The following is a 19,135-nucleotide window of genomic DNA, read 5'->3' on the forward strand; positions in this document are numbered from 1 at the left end:
GTTATAAAAGTGTTGACTAGTTTAATGCTATAACTCTGGCAATGTAACAGGTTTCAGACACAAATATGACAAAATTCTTTCTAAGGAACTTTCCAAGCCATTAATTCAGAGGTAGGAAACTTTTTTTTTCCCCCTGAAGAGTGCCATTGTTTGATTCAGGTAATTTAGCTTAGGGGAAATTTGGGGCAAACCCCATTGCTCAACAGAACCCTGCAGACAGCTAAAGACAAGTAACCAAACCTCAACTATTACTAACCATGACTTGCCTTCATTCTGGTGTATCTTACTAGGATCAAGCACTAAAAAAGGATTCACCCGCAAGAAGTGTTCTATGTGTATTACAAAGCATGTATTATGTGCTTAATGCCTGGGGTGGAAGATAAATGCTACTGGGAAGAGAAGGTAAACAGGTTTTGGATGGTCCAAAATGCTTCACGGAAGTAAAGGATTTTAAGTTCTATTTTGAAAGAAGAGGAGGACTTGGTTGAGAAGATGAGGGTATTTCTGGAGACCGATGTGAGAGGAGGCTAGAGGCAGGAATACAGGCGTCCTGTTTCTGCAGGTTAGTGGATGACCAGCCATTTTTTCCCCCCTTTCTTTCTTTCAAAGAGAAAGAAAAACAGATAAATGTTGGGACAGAAGATTCATTTGGGGGCGTAGCCCAAGATGAGGTTGAAAAAGTGAGGAGGAGGCAATCGGTAAAGGGCCTTGGGTCTTAGAAACCACACAGGCTGGCTAGGAATTGATATGGAGAAGGGTATAGTACTTTCTCATTCTCTTCTTTTTTTTCCTAGGCTGCGTTATGCACTGTATGATATCTTCATCAATTTGATGGCAACACAGAGAATATTTGGGAAAAAAATTTACAATCATGTTAAACCCAGGCTGCATTATGTTCCACTGCCGTTGGGTGAAAATTAAGGTAGACGAGAGCAATAACGATTTCTAATGTCCTGAAATTGAAAGAAAGAAGCAATTCCAGCTGCTCAACAACCTGGGGAGCATTGAAGCTGAAGCAGCATAGGAGGTTCCTTTGAAAATTGGATCACGATTTATAAGTAGCCGTAGCTGAGTAGAGAAAACATTACTCGGCTTGCCCACCTGGCACTCAACCAACCTCGCAGGTGTCTGGGCATCTTTGAACTTACATTTAAGCCAAGAAACCAGGAAAATTCCGTGGACTGAATGGAAGGTCAAAGAAGTGTTCATAACTGAGATACGACAGTGAAATGCAAGTAATTGGGGACCTTTTTGTGACCAAAAGGCAAGTGTTTCATAGACTGCTCTGTTGAGGTGCATTTCAGTTCAGGGTACCTCCTAGGGTTTTTCAAGATGCAAACTCTTTGAGAGTAAGTAAGTGACTCCTTTTTGTTCTCTTGAATGTGGACTAGCCAATAGCCCAGTGAAGTTTGGAAGGTGAAAAGTGTGAATAGGTAAGTGTAAATAAATGAAATTAGTGTAAATAAAATTGTATTGATCGCTTTGATTATAGCATAGTTTCATGTTTTAGGCTCAAAAGTTCTGAAGAAATGGGTATGGGAAAGCCTTAAGGAAAGCTAAATTAATGAACAGATTTTGGTTAGCTGTAGGCAGAGGCATTTTGTTGTCTTTAACAGCCATCCTTGATTATATGTAAGGCAAAGCAAGTAAGAAGGGGACCAGAATAGTCAGAAAGGGAAATTCAGTGTCCACAACCTTTATTTTCAGAGTTTACTTTTGTTGATTGGTTCTTCTAAATTTGTAGGAAGGCAACCTGACCCTGACCCTTTTTCTTCTTGTGGGTCTCATTTCCCACAGTCCTTTTTCAATACTCGCCACACATGTAATTATTTGTGCCAGGCCTGTTTACCCCATCAGAATGCATACTCTATGTGGACAGGCTCTATATGATCATGGCCTGTTACTCAGAGTCAGCATGCAGGCACTCACTGGCCCAGGAGACACTTTGGGCTGCAATCCAACCAGTATTGTTTTAATTTCTTCACCTGCAATGGAATTCTGTTTGCAGTTTGTTGTAAGTTTATACACACACACACACACACACACACACACACACACACATACATGTTTATATATATATATATATATATATATATATATATATATATATATATATATATGGGCTAGCTGACGGCCCTATGGTTGTTCAGTGAGTGTTTGTTGAATAACAATTAAAGATCCTTAAATTTCAAACCTGAAGCTTTAAAGGGAAGGGAACCCATAGGGTAAACCTCAGTTCCACTTGTTGCCCAATTCCAGGGGGCACCTCTTCTTTCTCTGCAAATCAGTCCCATCTCCGTCTTGCCCACAGGGCATAGCAGACACACTGACACCTTCATCTGACGAGTAACAGTTTTAATTCTTCATTTGTAAAATTTAATGTGATTTTTCATGGAAGCTGAGTTAAATGTGGAGGCGGTCACACACTTCTAGCCTCCTTCATCCCCGTTTTTTGATGAGCTGCTTGAAAGAACAAGGGGGAGGACCATGAGAGTAACTGAAGTACCTATTTGTGGGAATCTGGAGCTCGAGTGGCTGTCATTGGCCAGCTGCTTGTGGGGAGAACATGGGACTTCCTGTCCCTCCCACTTTGCATGAGGTGTGGGGCAGCCTGCCAACCAAACTCTGCTAGCATCTTCTAAGGCCACAGGTTTAATTCTAGTTCAAACCTGAACAAGCTGATACTCAGGTCAGAAGCATCTGAGATTCAGCTGCCAGAATCTTAGTGAGCAGCCTGAAAAAAATTAGCCCACAGGTTCTGGGTATAATTCTTCTCTCCCTACATTTCATTTAATTTTTTCCTCCTTTCCCCACCTCTCTGTTTTCTACCTTTCTCTTTCACTGATTTCTCCTTTATTTCCCCTTCTCCAATGCATTCCTCCTCTTCCATTCTTGCTTCTATCCACCTTATTTTTTGTCCCTCCTTCTACTATGTCCCCTCTTTTTGCCTTCATATTCTTTCTTCCCTTTTTTCCTTCTCCCTTTCTTCTCTTTTTCTTTGACTTGAAAATTTAGCTTTATTTACAAATGTTTTCCTATAAACAAAGATGTCATTCCACCCCCTTAAAAATATTATAACCGATAATTTCCAGAAAAACCATTTATATAGTTTAAATCTTTCTGCATCAAACTGTATTGTGGGATGAGCAAATATGGGCTAGTCTAAGACATAAAAACAAAACAAAACCCAACTTATCCAGCATGAACGCTTTGTTGACAGACAAAATGAAAAATTAAGACTCACACGCCTTAATGAGCTGTTCCAAGAAATGGAAACATGTGACAAGTTTTGGAGATGTAAACGCTTCACAATAAAGTCTTCTCACACAGGATAGGTTAGTCTTGATTGTTTAGGATTGCTCTTGCAGGCCAATATTTATGCTGATTTAAAAAAAAAAAGTCATCATTGTACAAAGGGCATAGACTTTTCTACACAGATTTTTCTACCAATGAAAATATGTAGATACTGATCTGATCTCATCACTTAGGCCAATTAATAAAATAAGAAATGCATGAAAAGAACCAAAACATAATCATCATGTGATTATCTGACTTACAAAATTAGAATTTGCCCTGAAATCAGAGAGTATTGCTCCTTAATAGTTATTATAAATTTGAGTTTTTCATAGCCAAGACAATATATTTAACCAAAGAGTTCAAAATAAAATTATCCAAATTACCTATTTATCATTTTATATGTAGTAATTACTTTAAAAAACATCCTTTAACTTTTATCTAGGAGGATAATCACTTTCACATCAGAGCTAAATCACAAGGAATTTCAAAACTTTGAAAAAATTTATCTCTAAGAAATGAGAGTGAAAAAGCTCTAAAAACACATGACAGTCTTGTACCCTTTTAACAATCCTTATCATAGCATGAACTTTTATGAACAGTCAATAGTCAAATGTATTCCAATCCTGGATAGTTACAGCCTCTGATGATCTGATCTTTTTGTAATGAAATTATTAAGTACAACATTTAAAAACATCAGATAAATAGGGACTCTGGTTTTATTGTCAGGTTTATGTTTTTGTCAAGTCCAAGGACAGACAGCTAAAATATGTATATTCCAATAAAGACTGAAGCAATAACTTCTGCTGGCATCTCTCCTGAGTTTCTATTTTACCCCTTGATCTTCACCCAAATAGTAAAAGGAATACAATTGCAATTGAGTTTACTATTATCAAAGGCACTCTCATCGTGGTTCTTACAGATCAAATAAGGTTCATTAGCTAAGACTTAATTCCTGGCTCCTTTCGGAATCTGCCAATTCCTTGGTCTGTTCTCCAGCCAATGTTCTTGAGGAAGCGCTGACATAGAGCAGGGCCGCCTGCAGCAGCAAGTACAGACAGGAAAGGCCATGGTCACCAGGAGCCACCCAGAGGCCCCCTTCTCTCTCTCTCTCTCTCTCTCTCTCTCTCTCTCTCTCTCGCATGCGCACTTTTTAAAACGATTTTTATTTATATTTTATATTAATTTCGGGTGTAGAAAACAATGTAATAGATATTTACCCCCTCACAAAGTGATAATCTCCCCTCCCCCAGTCTACTACCCCTCTGACATCTTATATAGCTGTTACAATTCCATTGACTCTATTCCCTATGCTGTACTCCACATCCCATGACTATATATACATTAAATTATAGTTGACAGTATTATTCAGCTTCAGCTTCAGGTGTACACTGCAGTGGTCAGGCATCTACACCATCCATGAAGTGGCCTCCCTAGTAAGACAAGTGATTCTACTCTTAGGTATCTATCCAGAGAAATCCAAAACGCTAATTCAAAAAAATACATGCACCCCTCTGTTTATTGCAGTGCTATTCACAATAGCCAAGACATGGAAACAACTGAAACGCCCATTGGTAGACAACTGGATTAAGAAACTGTGGTACATTTATACAACGGAGTATCACTTGACCATAAAGAAGAAGGAAATCTTACCCCTTCTTTCTTTAGTTTCCATTCAATCTCTCTCTTGCTCTCACTTTCCTTTTTGTCTCTTTCTTTAATCCGCAACTTAACTGACTTCCTGTTTCTCTCTTTCCCTGGTCTCTTCCCTTTTTCTTTCTAAGAATTCCTTGATGAAACCAGAAGGGAACTAAAAGGCACTCCATGACATCCTAGCCTGGAAGAAAACATGGGCGGAAGCAGTTCTGATCACAGGCAGCCATTATATTTGATTTGTAGCTGATCTGAAATATAGGAAAAGATTTTCAATTACAAAACTCATGAAGTATAAATATGAGGGAACCTGGCTACATTTTAAGTTTGACTAATGGTTTCAAAGTGCTTTAAAGTGTTTGGCCTTTGCCAGCCTTCCTTTCTTCCCCGAATCCTCAAACCCATGAGTTTTTATGGGAAACATTATCCTCTTTTCTGATTCATTTACACTTAGCTCATCTGAGTATTGTTTTGTAAAAACCGTCTGAAGTCCAAGAAGTTTTATGAGATCTTTAAAGACTTGCTTTTTGAACCAGGAAGTTGTGTACTGCCAATATAAATCGACCTTGAAAACTATGGGGGTCTGGGTCCAGAACCCATGGCATTAAACTGGATCTGGACTTGGCAAAGGATGGTCCCCAGGCCTGAAAGAAACTGAGCTTTCACTTTCAGAATAATAATGAGTTCAGTGTTTTAGATGAGTGCCCATCTCATATGATAGTACATAAGGTGCTTAACACATTTTTCAAGAAGTATCATGCTAGTTACATAAAGAGATTTATGTGGGAAACTGTGACTTGCTCGCGTTTCCCCACTAGAGTGGAGCTGCTTACTTTTGTGGACATCACCACATTAATAGTTTATATGTACACAATGTTTATGGGTCCTCTGGGGATGAGATTAACATTCACACTAGAGATTCTTCCTGTGGTTTTGTTTCAGAGATGATCTGACTGTGGTCTCTCCAAATCTGTCACAAGGCAGGTTGTAATCAGGTTGAAGACTGGGATGAAACACCCGCCTCTCATTGCTGCAGGCCAAGAGGAGGGAAGATGGCACCGTATCTTTTTAACAGCAGAAAACATTTTTCTGCAGCACCACAGAGCACAGCAAAAGGTCATTGCTCTCACTAAATGCAAGGACCTTGGTTTGATCCCCAGGCTCTTTGGAAACGGAGACTCAGGGAGGTGAAATGACTTGCCCAAGTTCCCACAGGAAGGGAAGCCGCTGTGCTAGAGCCCAGCCCTGTGGCTCCCTGTCCAGGTTCTGTCTTCTGTAGGCAGCTGTCTCTCATTGACCAAAAAAGACTCTGACGTATGGGGTTCATCTGGGTCCTGTGAGTGACCCACAAGAACAGCCCACCCACCATCACACTAAAATCTTGTCCTTTGGTGATGCTTTTACTGTTTCCTGAGCTTTGTCTGTCTGACTCCTCTCCTGCCTTGGCTTTTCAGCATGGAGTTAGTGTTTCTATGACACCCCTTCCCCCATCTATGTCAAGTGCTGCTATATAATCCCTACCCAAGAGGTCAGATGTCTGTAGACTGATTTGAGTTGCAGGTAGGAAATGTTTGCCCTACATGTTGTGAATCTTCCATGAGATGGCAAAGGTTGTACTGTGACATTGGCATTGTACAAGTAAGGTCTTGCCTTGCGAGTTCAATATTATCTCCAAGTGTTGCTTTATTCAGTTGTTTATCTTTTTGAAAGCTTTCATTCATTTACATCCTCTTCCTAACCAGATAAGACAAAGGTGTTGTTCTTTGTGATACTTTGTATCTGCAGAGGGTCAGCCTCTGTGCTTGCCAGCAGAGTAGGCACTTGGTGGATATTTATTAACTTGTATTATGTCCTTCCTACAGACAGAACCCAGCGCAGCTTTTTGACCCACCCTTCTTCCTCAGTTATCTCAGCTGGTTCCCTTTGGCCTGGCTCAGAGGCTGACCTGGAGTGACCTCACCCATCCTGTCCACAGGGACCCTGGATGTTCTTAGAGCCCCAGATTGTTAAGGCTAGAAGTAACTTTTAATCCAACTTTTTTGCGTTATAGAGGAGGAAGTTGAAGTTCAGAGAGAAGTGAACTGCCTATGGTCTAATGGCTAATTAGTGACAGTATTAGGACTAAACTGAGGTCTCTCCCTCCAGCCCAATGCTATTTGCTCTACGACAGTGGCTCCCAGAGAGTGTTCTCACATGAAACTGGTGTTCAGGCAGATGGACTGAAGCCTCCTCCTGCCAGATCAAATACTGGAGGTCTTTCTCCAATGCACAGAAAAAAATAGTTAATGGATTAAGTTTCCTCAACTTAAATTTTTTCCCCATTAATTCTTCTTGAACCATCATCACCTGCTACCAATTGTCTACTAGCCAATGCAGGAAGACAACAATGTAAAAGGATAACTGACAAATAAATATGAACTAGAACAACCAAGGCCTTGGAAACTGTCATTCTTAGTTAAATGGCTTTAAAAAAAACCACTGCTATAACCATGGATTTTCTATTGCATTCATGTAATAAAATTGTGCATTCCTGCTGGGGATATTGTTTAATTCAAATGTTAGGGGTAAACATGTCATTATTTCATGGTTTTCCCCCAAGAGCACAATGACCCTCAGGAACTCTGTTCCCTGGAACATTCTGCAACCCCCTTATTGTGATTTTGGGTCATCTCTAGTGAGCAATTCTTTCCTTTCGGATAGGGCTCGAGGAAATTGATCTGACTTAAAAACAAAACAAAAATAAAACAAAACAAAATTAAGAAGAATGGCTTGGGATTGTACTGATCCTAACTAAACTCTCTGCTTCTATCCTAAAGGCCTTTTCACCAAGCTGCAGGGCTGCCTCTAGGGTTAATTCTTGTTACGGGTTTCCCGGTCTACGCGGGCGCCCCCTGCTGCCCGCCCTGCACTCTCTCGTACATGCCAAACGTGGAGTAGGGTACCAGAAGCTGCTGACGGAGAAACAAGCACGCGGAGTTTACAGTCCCACCTAGAGAGCGACCTAAACACCTTCCGATCGACAGATTGGCGTACCCCAAGCAGTCCTTCCTGGGGTCCGATCTTGTATTTTAATCCAATCCCAGTAGAAAGTATCTGAGCAATCACCGATAAGAAAATGCTTGGGAATGCCTTCCAAACAATATCAAACGACTCCTCTGGGGCGTTCAGGAGGCACGGACCGTTCAGTGACTTTGCCGAGTCTTTTGTCCTTTCCGGGGACTTGGGATCGGGAACCGGGACTTCTCTGCCTTGCCGACGCACAGTAACAATCTCTGTGGATTGTGGAGGGTGGCGGCGCTTTCTCAGGCTCATCGCACGCTTTCCCCAATTAGGATTTGCTGTCTGACGTCACGTCTGCCGGAGATTGGCTGTTCAGATCTGACACTGGGTTCCACCGCGAGAGAAACTTTTTAAAGACTTTGCAGCCGGGGCTGCCTCCGAGTGTCCCGCGCGCTCACGCCCGCCCTCGCCCACTCTCACCGGGTCCCGGGCGCTGCCCCCACTGGACCGCAGCTCGGCCAGCGGACCCTCACCTTGCGCAGCCCGCTGCCCTCGCCCCTCCCCTCCCGAGCTCCGCGCTCCCCACCCCCCACTCCCGCCCCCTTCTCCCCGCCGCTTTCGGCTGGGGTCTGGGGCCGCTCAGCCGGCCGCAGAACTTCCTCTCCTGCAGCCGAATTTGCCTCCTCCCCTCCTTTCCCGGGCTCTCGGCAGTTCTCAGGGGGAGCCTGAGCGCGAGCAGGCGGCCGCACCGGGCGAGCCGCACGGCCGTGGGCGGGGGCCGGGGACGCCGGCTCATACCCGCGATGGCGGGGGCTTGGCTCAGGTGGGGGCTCCTGCTCTGGGCAGGGCTGCTCGCGTCCTTCGCGCACGGCCGGGTACGGAGGATCACGTACGTGGTGCGCCCGGGCCCCGGCCTGGCTGCGGGCTCCTTGCCCCTGGGTGGGCCCCCGCGCCAGCGGACCTTCAACGTCGCGCTCAACGCCAGGTACAGCCGCAGCTCGGCTGGCGCCGGGGCCCCCAGTCGCGCCTCCCCGGGGTCCCCCTCGGAGCGGACACGGCGCACGAGCCAGTCCGGCGGCGCGGCCCTGCAGGGACTCCGGCCGCCACCGCCTCCGCCTGAGCCGGCGCGTCCTGGGGGCTCCGACAGGCAGCTCCACCCTAAGCCCGTCGGTCATCCGGCTGCTGTCCCGTTCACCAAGGAAGGCAGACCAGTCGTGCGCTCCAAAGTGCTGCAGGAGACCCAGGCCGGCGGGGGATCGAGACTGCAGGTTCACCAGAAGCAGCAGCTGCAGGGGTAAGCCCGCACCCCCTCCTTCTTTCCCTCCCTCCCTCCTCGCGTGCGCCGCCCGCGCCGGGACCCTGGGGGTCAGGGCCACTTAGAGCCCCGCCGCGGCCGCGGGCGGCGTGCGCTGTGGGTCAGCTTTCTCCTCCTCCCTGGCCGCCTCTGCCTGCCTTGGAGCGCGGTTGCTAGAACGGAGTGCGGGGAAGCAGAGGAACTTTAACCCACGAACTCTCACTGAGGAGAAACCCCGAGTGCATTGTTACTGAGCTGCGGGTAAACACAAAAGGCATTTCTGCCTGGGGCGTAACCTCCTGCGAGGGAACACTGCTACTCCTAGGAGATGGGCGTAAACATGAAGTCACCATAATTTAATTCCTTAGCATCAATTAAACTCTTTGCAACTCACGTTTTTTTTCCTAGCTAATGAAAAAAACGTTTTGGTTCCTGTTCTGTGGCCTAGAGCTTTTCAGCATCCTAGAAATTCTCGGCTTGTCTTCTCTGCACCTGTGGGGTCTGCTTTCCTGGGGTGGGGTGTCCTTGCATCGACAGAATTTTCGACAGGAAAGTTTCTGTTATTGAGGACTCATAAACACCCTCCCTATCCCCTCCCCATTAATCACGGGTTGGGTGTGGGGGGAAAAACTAGTTTTGCTTATTTGGTGTTTTTTTTTTTTTCAGGGGTGATTCCAGGCATTGTGATCTCACCCTTGTTTGGACACTTATAAAACTAAGATTCAATTTAAAATGTGGGCACAGATACTATACAAAATACACTTAGCTCTACTTTACGCTGGGGGTTAAAGAAACAACTTACTTGGACCTTGTTCTCGTCTCCTGTGTAGTTCTAGGTCATGCAGGCTTTGTGGCTCTCCCACCCTTCCCTGATACATGGTCCTTACCCTTCTTCTTGGGCAGCTTTGGGTTGGGCATCCTGGGTACCCCTCAGGACTCTGGAAGCCAGAGGAATGTGGAAGCTGGAGGCTGGGCTTGCAGGAGCCCCCTGGAAGCTTGGGTTCTCTGAAAGTGAGTGTTGCTACTGCTGGATTCAAGGGTCTTGCTTTGTTTCAGGGTCAATGTCTGCGGAGGGCAGTGCTGCCATGGCTGGAGTAAGGCCCCTGGCTCCCAGAGGTGCACCAAACGTAAGTGTCTATGTTCATAGTGGCCCTGCATGGTAGGCAAAGTGGGACTGACCTCCTGGGGGGATCCAACAGGGGTGAGGCCACTGGGCTGATGCTGCCCTGGAGGAGTTAATGCCTGAAATGCAGCCTTCACTACTTACCGCTGAGGGAGGGCTGAACCAGGGTAATGATGATATCAGTGCCAGCGCAATTTGTTGTGCAGAACCATGCATTCAAGATTCCTCTGCGCTCAACTCAGGTATGAACCACTCTGTCACACCTATGAACTAGGAGCTAGGAAAAAAATATTCCCATTGGAGGATGTGCCATCTGGCAGAACCAATACAATTAATTCAAACATGGAGATCAACAAATGCAAACATCAATAGTTTTTAAAGCTTTCTGAAAAGAGCAACCAGAATCCTCTTTCCTTGAGGTCCGACTGTTTTCAAGGCTGTAACTACTCTCCTGTTGTTCGGAACTGACAAGTGGGGTTGGTTTCCTGCTTTGCTTCTCTGGTTAATAGAAAATGGATTAATGATGCATATAGATCTGAGAACATCAGAAAATCTTTCCCCTATGCATTGTGACGCTAAGGATTAAGTTAAAACATATGTTGAAGCTCCTCTTGACACGTTGCTTCTGTTTGGTACTAATTGGAAATAAAGAAATTTTACTTTCACTCAGAAAAAGTTAAGCATTCTTAGATGTTCTCTGCATAGAGCTTGAGCCATAACCATGTGGACTGGATTTGTCAAAATTTCAGCTGCTTATTAGCATTTAGCATAATAAGTCAAATTTAGCAATTTGTCTTATATATGGTTTAGATTTTAAAATACTGGTGGATGAGTTAAAAAAAAATCTAGTACAGTCATTCTGGTGAACTTGCTTGCTGATAAAAGCCTTCAATCCATGAAAGAAACAGACGACTTCAGCATAGTGGCTTTAATTTTGTAAAAAGGAATGTCCAGCTGCTGGGAGGGCTGCCCCGACCCCAGTGCTGGGAGCTGGGGTGGAAAGGTCAACTGGAAAATCTCGTCATGTGGCACAGACAGCCCAGTAAAGGGAGAGGGACCCAGAGGTCAAGTTCACACTGGGTCAAATATGTGTTCTCAACACTAGTTAAAACAAACATTTAGGAGCCATAAATTCTGGGTTTCGATAGTACTTAAACCTTCGTTGGGAAGCCCTCCTCCAGCCCGTGGGCTTGCCTGAACACACTGCTCTTCCCCCTTGCCTGGCCTGCTTTATTGAAATGCTTTTTGCCCAGTGAACCCCTGTCCCTTAGGAAGCCTGACTTGTCGAAAGGACCTTTGGCAAACCACAGCAGTTTGCTGTTTCTGACCCTGTTATTTGTTGTCTTGGATATTCCAAACATATACTCAAACATGTTTGGGAGCGCAAATGAAATTTTCCTAAAATGTAAATTTTGCTTCCAAGTCCTTCCTAGCAAGGAACAGGGTGACTTGGAGTGCTAGGGCTGTGTCACCACTCTTTTAACAGTGACCAAGATGAGAGCACGCACTGAGGAGCTGCTGATGGGATGAGGGTAACTTGTGCAGTACTTTTGAGCTGCTCAAGAGCATTGTCCTAATTTTCATACTCTGTAGGGGTAGGCGAGGCAGGCATGATTTATTACCCTTTACCAATGGGGGGCATTGCTCAAACGCCATCCCGGGTCTTATAGCTCTTGGTTATTTGTTCTTTCTACTGCCCTAGGCTGCTTGGATGTCCAGTGCTACAGTATTCACTCTTGAGGTCTTGGTCTTAACTCTCTGTCCAGAAGCTGTGACTTGGATTGGCTTTCACTGCCTCAGTTTGCTTTGTGATTTTCCAAGCTGTATTACTTTGCAAGGGCTGCCATAACAAAGTCCCACAACCTGAGTGACTTAGGATAGCAGACATTTATTATCTCAGAGTTCTGGAGGCTAGAAGTCCAAAGTCAAGATGTCAGCAGGGTTGGTTCCTCCTGAAGGATCTGTTCCAGGCCTCTCTCCTTGGCTTGTAGAAGGCTGTCTTCTCCCTGTGTCTTTACATCATCTTCCTCGATGTGTATCTATCTTTGTGTCCACATTTCCCGCTTTTATAAGGATACCAGCCATATTGTGTTAGAGCCTGCCCTAATGGCCACATTTTAACTGGATTACCTCTGTAGAGACCCTATCTCCAAGTAAGGTCCAAATAAGGTCACATAATGAAGTACTGGGGGTCAGGACTCCAACATATCTTTATTTTTTTTATTTTTTTTGGGGGGGCGCATTTGTACTCATAACACAAGCCCATAGATGCTGTGCACATGGGCTTGAGAGATGGAATACTCAGAGGTTGGTTACCTCTGGGACACTTGGGGATGTCCTAGCCGCAGCCCTTGGATGGGTGGGCGGAGGCTCCTTTGGCCCCTCCCACACAGACTGTGACTGGGTCTGATGGGCTTCATCCCTAATGCAGGAGCTTTGCCTGCATCAGGGAGGAGAGAGAAGGAATTGGCCACTGGTGATTTTGGTTATGACTCTGGCCATTTTTTATTTGGTCTGTTTTAAGAGATTCTAGACTGGTGGTTCTTAAACATGAATGTCCAGCTGATCTCTAGAGGAGTTTGTTAAGCTGCTTTATTGAATAAGAATCTTGGGTTTTTAACAAGCACCCTCTGCTGGGCAATATTTATGAACCTTTATGTGGGAATTTAGGGGCCAAACCCAACATGTAACAATTTAGAAACTTCTCAAGGCGGGGGTCCTCTAAATATTGGTATTTTGAATAGTATATATAAAGATTGCAGCATATAGAATTATTTCATCCAGTTTTTCCTTAGTTAGTTGAATGTTTGATAAATATATTTATTTTTACAAGAGTTGGAAATTTTCCAAATTGTTAGTGATGTGTAGGTGGTTAAATAAAGTAGTTTTTGAAAAGGCTTAAACACTTTGGAACATATTCGGTGTTTTTTTCCACTAAATGTCCTATTTTTAATTATAAACTATTTTAAATACACAAAAATATAGAAAATAATATATCCAACAGGGTCATGTTTTTAAAAGCTCCCAGATGTAGTAATTAAGTACAATGATTTATAGATAAGGGAGAGACTCTGGTCTTATCTTGCTCTAAATGCGTGTTTTACTAATGAAATTTCCTGTCTTGTTAGTGGAAAGAAAATAATACATAATTGGTTGGTGTGACACAAATTGGTTGTTTTGGTACTTATGGAAAAATACATCCCAGCTGTATTTATCTGTTATTTATCTTTATATGCTCATGGGCACCCATTCATTTGCCTGGCTTATTACTAAGGATTTGACATTTCTGGTCGGCACAGCCCATTGGATGAGACCTGGGGCAAGGATAAGTGACCCCATTCACAGCGCAGGTATAATGATGGCCTGTTCCAGCATTCAGAGGCTTGTTGGGGGAACGCATGAAGTCATATGTGAGAAGTGCTTGGAGCGTAGGACTCCTGCCCAGCAATGTTTGAACTCTTGGTGAGGGGGCTGGAGCTCCCTTTCTGCTTAGGCTCCCTTCCTCCCCACTCCCCGCCCCAGGCACCCCAGCCTTTTACACACCCCTGTTTTGTTTCTCAGAGCCTCTGGTGGAAATCACTGCCTGCTGTCTGTCTTTTGGAGCACTCGCTTCACTCTTACTTGGCTCTGGGTCTGGCTGGACCAAGTGGGAGAGGCATCTGTCTCCCCATCACTGTGGAACACATCGGGAGCAGGATTTTCTGTGTGTCATTTTAAGTACCCAGGCTCTGTTCCTTGCTGTAGTACAGATGTGAGTTGAACTGAATGAGCATCTCTGATTTTGTTGTGTTGTAAACACGGTGTTCTAAATCGTATATAAAGAATGCCACTTCTTTTTCGTTTGTTTACCTCACCTTTTGGCAATCATTTCCATTTGGTTTTCCTTCCCCTGCTTTCTCTGTGTGGTTATCCTTGTCCAACAGACACTTCTTATTCTGACAGCTTTTCAAGGGCACACCTTATTCTGTTTCCTTCTCTCTCTCTCTCTCTCTCTCTCTCTCTCTCTCTCTCTCTCTCTCTCTCTCTCTCTCCTGCCCTGGCATGGCCCAAACTTTAAGACAACTTTTCCTTTCTTCCTGCCAATTTTAGAATCTTTCTGCTCAACATCATCTGATAGAGATTTGGGGCGAAGTAAAATGAATGTGTAGGATTTTCCCTGTAATTTTAGATCCCCAAATACTTCTCTTGGCCAACGACACTATTCCCTGTGGCTTTTCCACTCCACCACATTTGAGTAATATTGTTGGCATGGACATAAGTAAACAGTTTGCGAAATGTCATGTTTTGTAATTAGGAGATGGATGGGCTGGTTTTTGAATACATGCCTTTGGTTCTACTGTACCAGAGGAAAATGAGTTTTGCTGATGGATGGGAAGACAAAGTGGAGAAAGGTGTTGCTTTCCACAGTTGATGTGGTCAACTTTTCTGAACTGATGGAATCAGTTACTCAGGGGTAACAACGCAATGGTTGGAGGGGAACCTTCAGAGGTATTTTGGTAATGAGTTAACGGAGGATCTTCACAGAGGAGATCGATGTAACCAGATAAAAGCCACTGAGGGGAAATATGTAATAAAATTAAGAAAATATTATAATAATGAGGACCTTTTGTCCTTATAGATTTGAAAATATTTATATTGCTTGTAGCATTACCAAACAATTCCAATCTCACCTTCAATCTCATAAGAACTTTATTATTGTTATTATAAATTGAAAGTAGAATCTCTAGCCTGCCACCCATATGTATTTCACTTTAACATCATATCAATTAACATCATTACTACCAATTAGCATCTTCAAAATATGTTTCATTGTAAAGGCTATTTAAGTCGGCTAAGACATACAACCTCACTTCGATGACTCATTTGCTACACTGATTCAAGAGTGGGGGTACTTTTCTGCCTCTGCCATTAGCTGTGATGGGGGTACTTTTCTGCCTCTGCCATTAGCTGTGACGTTTCAAGCAGGTGAACTCATTAACTCTTCTGAGACTTTTCAAGTTGAATAAAATGAATGGGGAGATTACTATTCATTACCCAACTTAATTCAGTGCATTCTTGTGAATGTTTAACACTTTTCACATTGTATCATGTATGTGTGTGTGTGTGTGTGTGTGGTTTCCCAGCTTGAATGTGAGTTCTGTGAGGGTAGGTATCATACATAGCCATCTTTTTATCCTCAGTACCTGGTAAGTACACATGGACTTTTATGGAATGAATGAATGATTTAATGAGTGACTAAATGAATGGATTTATTGGTTGCGCTTTCACTGCACCCCTCTGTGTACTAGCTGCTGGCACACAGAGGTGTTTAGTACTATGAAGAAAATAAAGCAGGGTCGTAGGTGAGAGGATGGTGGAGTTGGAGGAGGGGCCTGTGGTCAGGGAAGTCTCTCTAAGGAAGTGACATATGAGACCTGTGTGATACAAAAGGGTCTGGAGGAGGAGTGTTTTAGGCCCAGAGAATAGCTAGCACAAAGGCAGTCAGGTGGGAATAGGCCTGGCCTGATGCTGGGACCCAGAAGTGAATATTGTTGGGTCCACCGTGAGGGCTAGAGTAATAGGTGATAAGAGAGACAGGACTGGATACCCAATCAGGTCCTGTTGGCTATGGAAGACCATAAATAAGATAATAAAGGGGACTTAGAAATGCAAGTGGATTTTATTATTAAGAAATTGGTATTTTCAGCCCTTCTTTGAAGGCATGGAAAATAATGTTTTAAATAGAAAGTTCATTCAGTCATCTTTACTGCTATTTTTTATTGATAAATAAAATTGCATATAGAACAGTGACGTACCCAAGGCCATGCACAAATTATTGTCATAGCCTGACTGCTGGCGTTGTGCCCCCATTGCCAGACTAACCCCATGCTGATTGGAAATATCCCTCTCCCCACCATGGCTCTCCCGAACTGTGGCAGAAAAGTGGCACTTTCACTAAAGCCAGAAGGCCAGACTTAGGATGAAAGTTGGAGGGTTAGAAAAAGTCCCTGGTCACAGCTGTGTTAAAAGGCAAGTGAGTGGGGATCCTCACTTGGTACTAAATACAAAATAAAATGTCAAATCCTTTAGAAACTGAAGATGACGGTCCTGGTCTGGTGACCATAGACAATTTACAGAGAACAGGTAGGATGTGTTAAAGTGAGAGTATAAAAGTTTTGGAATACATTTGAATGCAGTTCTGTGGTTTTGTTCACCCCTACCCCCTGCATCTAATTTACAAGTTGTGGGATTCGCCAGAGGTAGGTGCAAAGGCAGCTTCTGCTGGGCATTTTGGGCAGTCACTCACCATCTCTGGGTGATTTTGTTCCTGTTTGTAATGGGATTAATAGCCCCTGTTGGCTCCACCTCCCGTTTTGTAGTAGACATTAAATAAAATGCGGTTCATGAAAAGGCTTCCCCGAAGAGCCATATAAACATAAGGGATATTACTAATGAAGTTTTTCTGGCCATTCTGTGAAAATTTTTCAGTTTGTGACAATTTTCTCTATAATGTGTTGGTATATTTCTTGTCTTGAACAATAGAATGCCTCGTATGTTTCAATGGGATTTTGATGATTACAGATCTTGTGTCTCATGTTTTTACATTGATCATCCATTAACCGATGGTCTCTCCGGGCACCTCCTGGAAGTTGGTTTGAAGATAAGCAAAAATACCTAAATCTCCACTTTAATCCCCCACCCCCACACTGTGATTTGCTTTATTCTCCTAAAAGTAGGGTGCGGGCAAAGATGAGAATCCTTCATTTGAGAGAGGTTTCTTTCTTTCTTACAGTGATCCTGAAAAGGTTATGTTTGTCCAAAATATCGTAGTAATTGGAGGTGAAATAATGACAGACGATAAGTGAATTAAAGGCAGGGACCTTGTTTTGTTTTACATTTTATCCATTAGGAAGTTGGCCTACACGGCAGTTCTGTGTACACAATAGACCCTCAGTAAGCTTCCTTGATTAATAACCATTACAAGTCACTTTTGTTTCTGAGGGAAAGACCAGCTGAAATTCATTTAAATCAGGGGATACCGAGATTATATTAAGCATTTCCTTTTGTTATGAGAGAATGAATATTAACAGCAAACCTCCCTGTGGAATAGTTTTTACTGCTCTGTTTTGAGTGTTAGAGGCTCTGGCAAAACTCTCTGGCACAGTTGCCCCATTCCGTCCTATAGTACAGACTGCTTTAATGGCACTTCGCAGACCTAGTGGTTCTCAAAGTGTGTCCTGGACCAGGGGCTGCAGCATCACCTGGGACAAATGCACGTCCTCTGGCCCTACTCTAGACCTGCTGAATCAGGCCTGGGGCCCAGGACTCTGTGTTTCAACAAGCTCTCTAGGCCATGCTGATACAGTTGGGGTTTGAGAAGCACTGCTCTAGCTGAACCATCTCCTCCTTTTCCACACCCCCCTGACCCTTTTCATGGGCGGAGGGAGGAGGGGGACAGGGAAATTGACTCCTTTGGACTCCAGGCCTTGGGGACTAGAAGCTTGTGTTTTCTCTCCGTTCCCAATGGAATGGAGAAATTTCCCAGTCTCCCATGGGAACCTCGTGATCCGAACACATTCCGTTCTGTACTGTCTATTCCATTCCATACGCCTGCGTTTGGCACCAGAGAAGCCATGTTGCCTTTCAGTGAATGTGAGTGTTGTACCTGTGTACATTCCTTGTCCTATTCTGATCTTTAACATGGAAGATGCTTAAACCACGCTTCATAGTCTTCAAAGCTGCATTTATCAAGGTGTGGTCTTTGGACCCTCCCCTTCCCCCAATCACAATGCCCATGGGATGTATAGCAAATGCAGGCTTGTGGGGGCCCCATCCTGGCCCTGCCAATTGGAACCCCCAGGAGTGATCCCATGACTCTTGTTTTCATAAGCATCCAGCTGACTGATCCTCACCGAAGCTTAAGGACCCTGGGTTTGAAGTGGTGTGCCAGAATAAAGGATGTCAAAGACAAGGAATGATGAGAAGAAAGGTATCGCAAAATTAGTAAAAGTAATAGGAATGAATGTGACATTGTGTTGTAGAGACAGATGCCATTACTTGTTTCCAAAATAGTTTAAAAGTGAAATGAAGAGCAAGTTCTTGTTTAGGACGAAATTTTCTTGTGTGAAGATGAGGACGTTCAGGCAGAGAGGGAGCATTGCACTTGGGATCCTGGAAGTTGCTTGGGGAATGCATCAGATGCTTGGAAACCCAGTTAAGAATTTCAGCCACGTCACACACTTTTTTTTTAAAATTAAAGTTTATTGGGGTGGCAATTGTTAGTAAAGTTACATAGATTTTAGGTGTACAATTCTGTATTACATCATCTATAATCCCATTGTGTGTTCACCACCCAGAGTCACTTCTCCTTCCATCACCATATATTTGATCCCCCCTTACCCTCATCTTCTACCCTCCTCCCCCCTTACCCTCTGGCAACCACTAAACTATTGTCTGTGTCTATGAGTTTTTGTTTCTCATTTGTTTGTCTTGTTCTTTTGTTGGTTTTGGTTTATACACCACATATCAGTGAAATCATACGGTTCTCTGCTTTTCCTGTCTGACTGATTTCACTTAGCATTATACTCTCAAGATCCATCCATGTTGTCACAAATGGTCCTATTTCATCTTTTCTTACGGCCAAATAGTATTCCATTGTGTATATATACCACAACTTCTTTATCCATTCATCTATCGAAGGACATTTTGGTTGTTTCCATGTCTTGGCCACCGTAAACAAAGCTGCATTGAACATTGGAGCACACGTGTCTTTATGGATAAATGTTTTCAGA

At 43.8% G+C, this 19,135-nt stretch overlaps 1 protein-coding gene across 8 annotated transcripts in view; it reads left to right on the forward strand.

The window, feature by feature from the left end:
- The first annotated feature begins 8,342 nt into the window (after positions 1-8,342).
- The window catches only part of LTBP1 (latent transforming growth factor beta binding protein 1), a 349,946-nt gene continuing 339,153 nt past the window's right edge, over positions 8,343-19,135 (forward strand). For 6 of the 8 annotated variants that reach the window (XM_019741748.2, XM_019741751.2, XM_019741735.2 and 3 more), the window contains exons 1-2: positions 8,620-9,241; positions 10,298-10,368. In XM_019741748.2, coding sequence (XP_019597307.2) covers positions 8,751-9,241; positions 10,298-10,368 — 562 coding nt within the window. In that variant the 5' untranslated portion in view covers positions 8,620-8,750. Of the gene's footprint in view, positions 9,242-10,297; positions 10,369-19,135 lie in introns of all 8 variants that reach the window. The other 2 variants (XM_019741724.2, XM_019741760.2) reach the window with 2 other exon arrangements.

This window comes from Rhinolophus sinicus, linkage group LG05 (assembly GCF_036562045.2).
Source record: "Rhinolophus sinicus isolate RSC01 linkage group LG05, ASM3656204v1, whole genome shotgun sequence".
Lineage (NCBI taxonomy): Eukaryota > Metazoa > Chordata > Mammalia > Chiroptera > Rhinolophidae > Rhinolophus > Rhinolophus sinicus.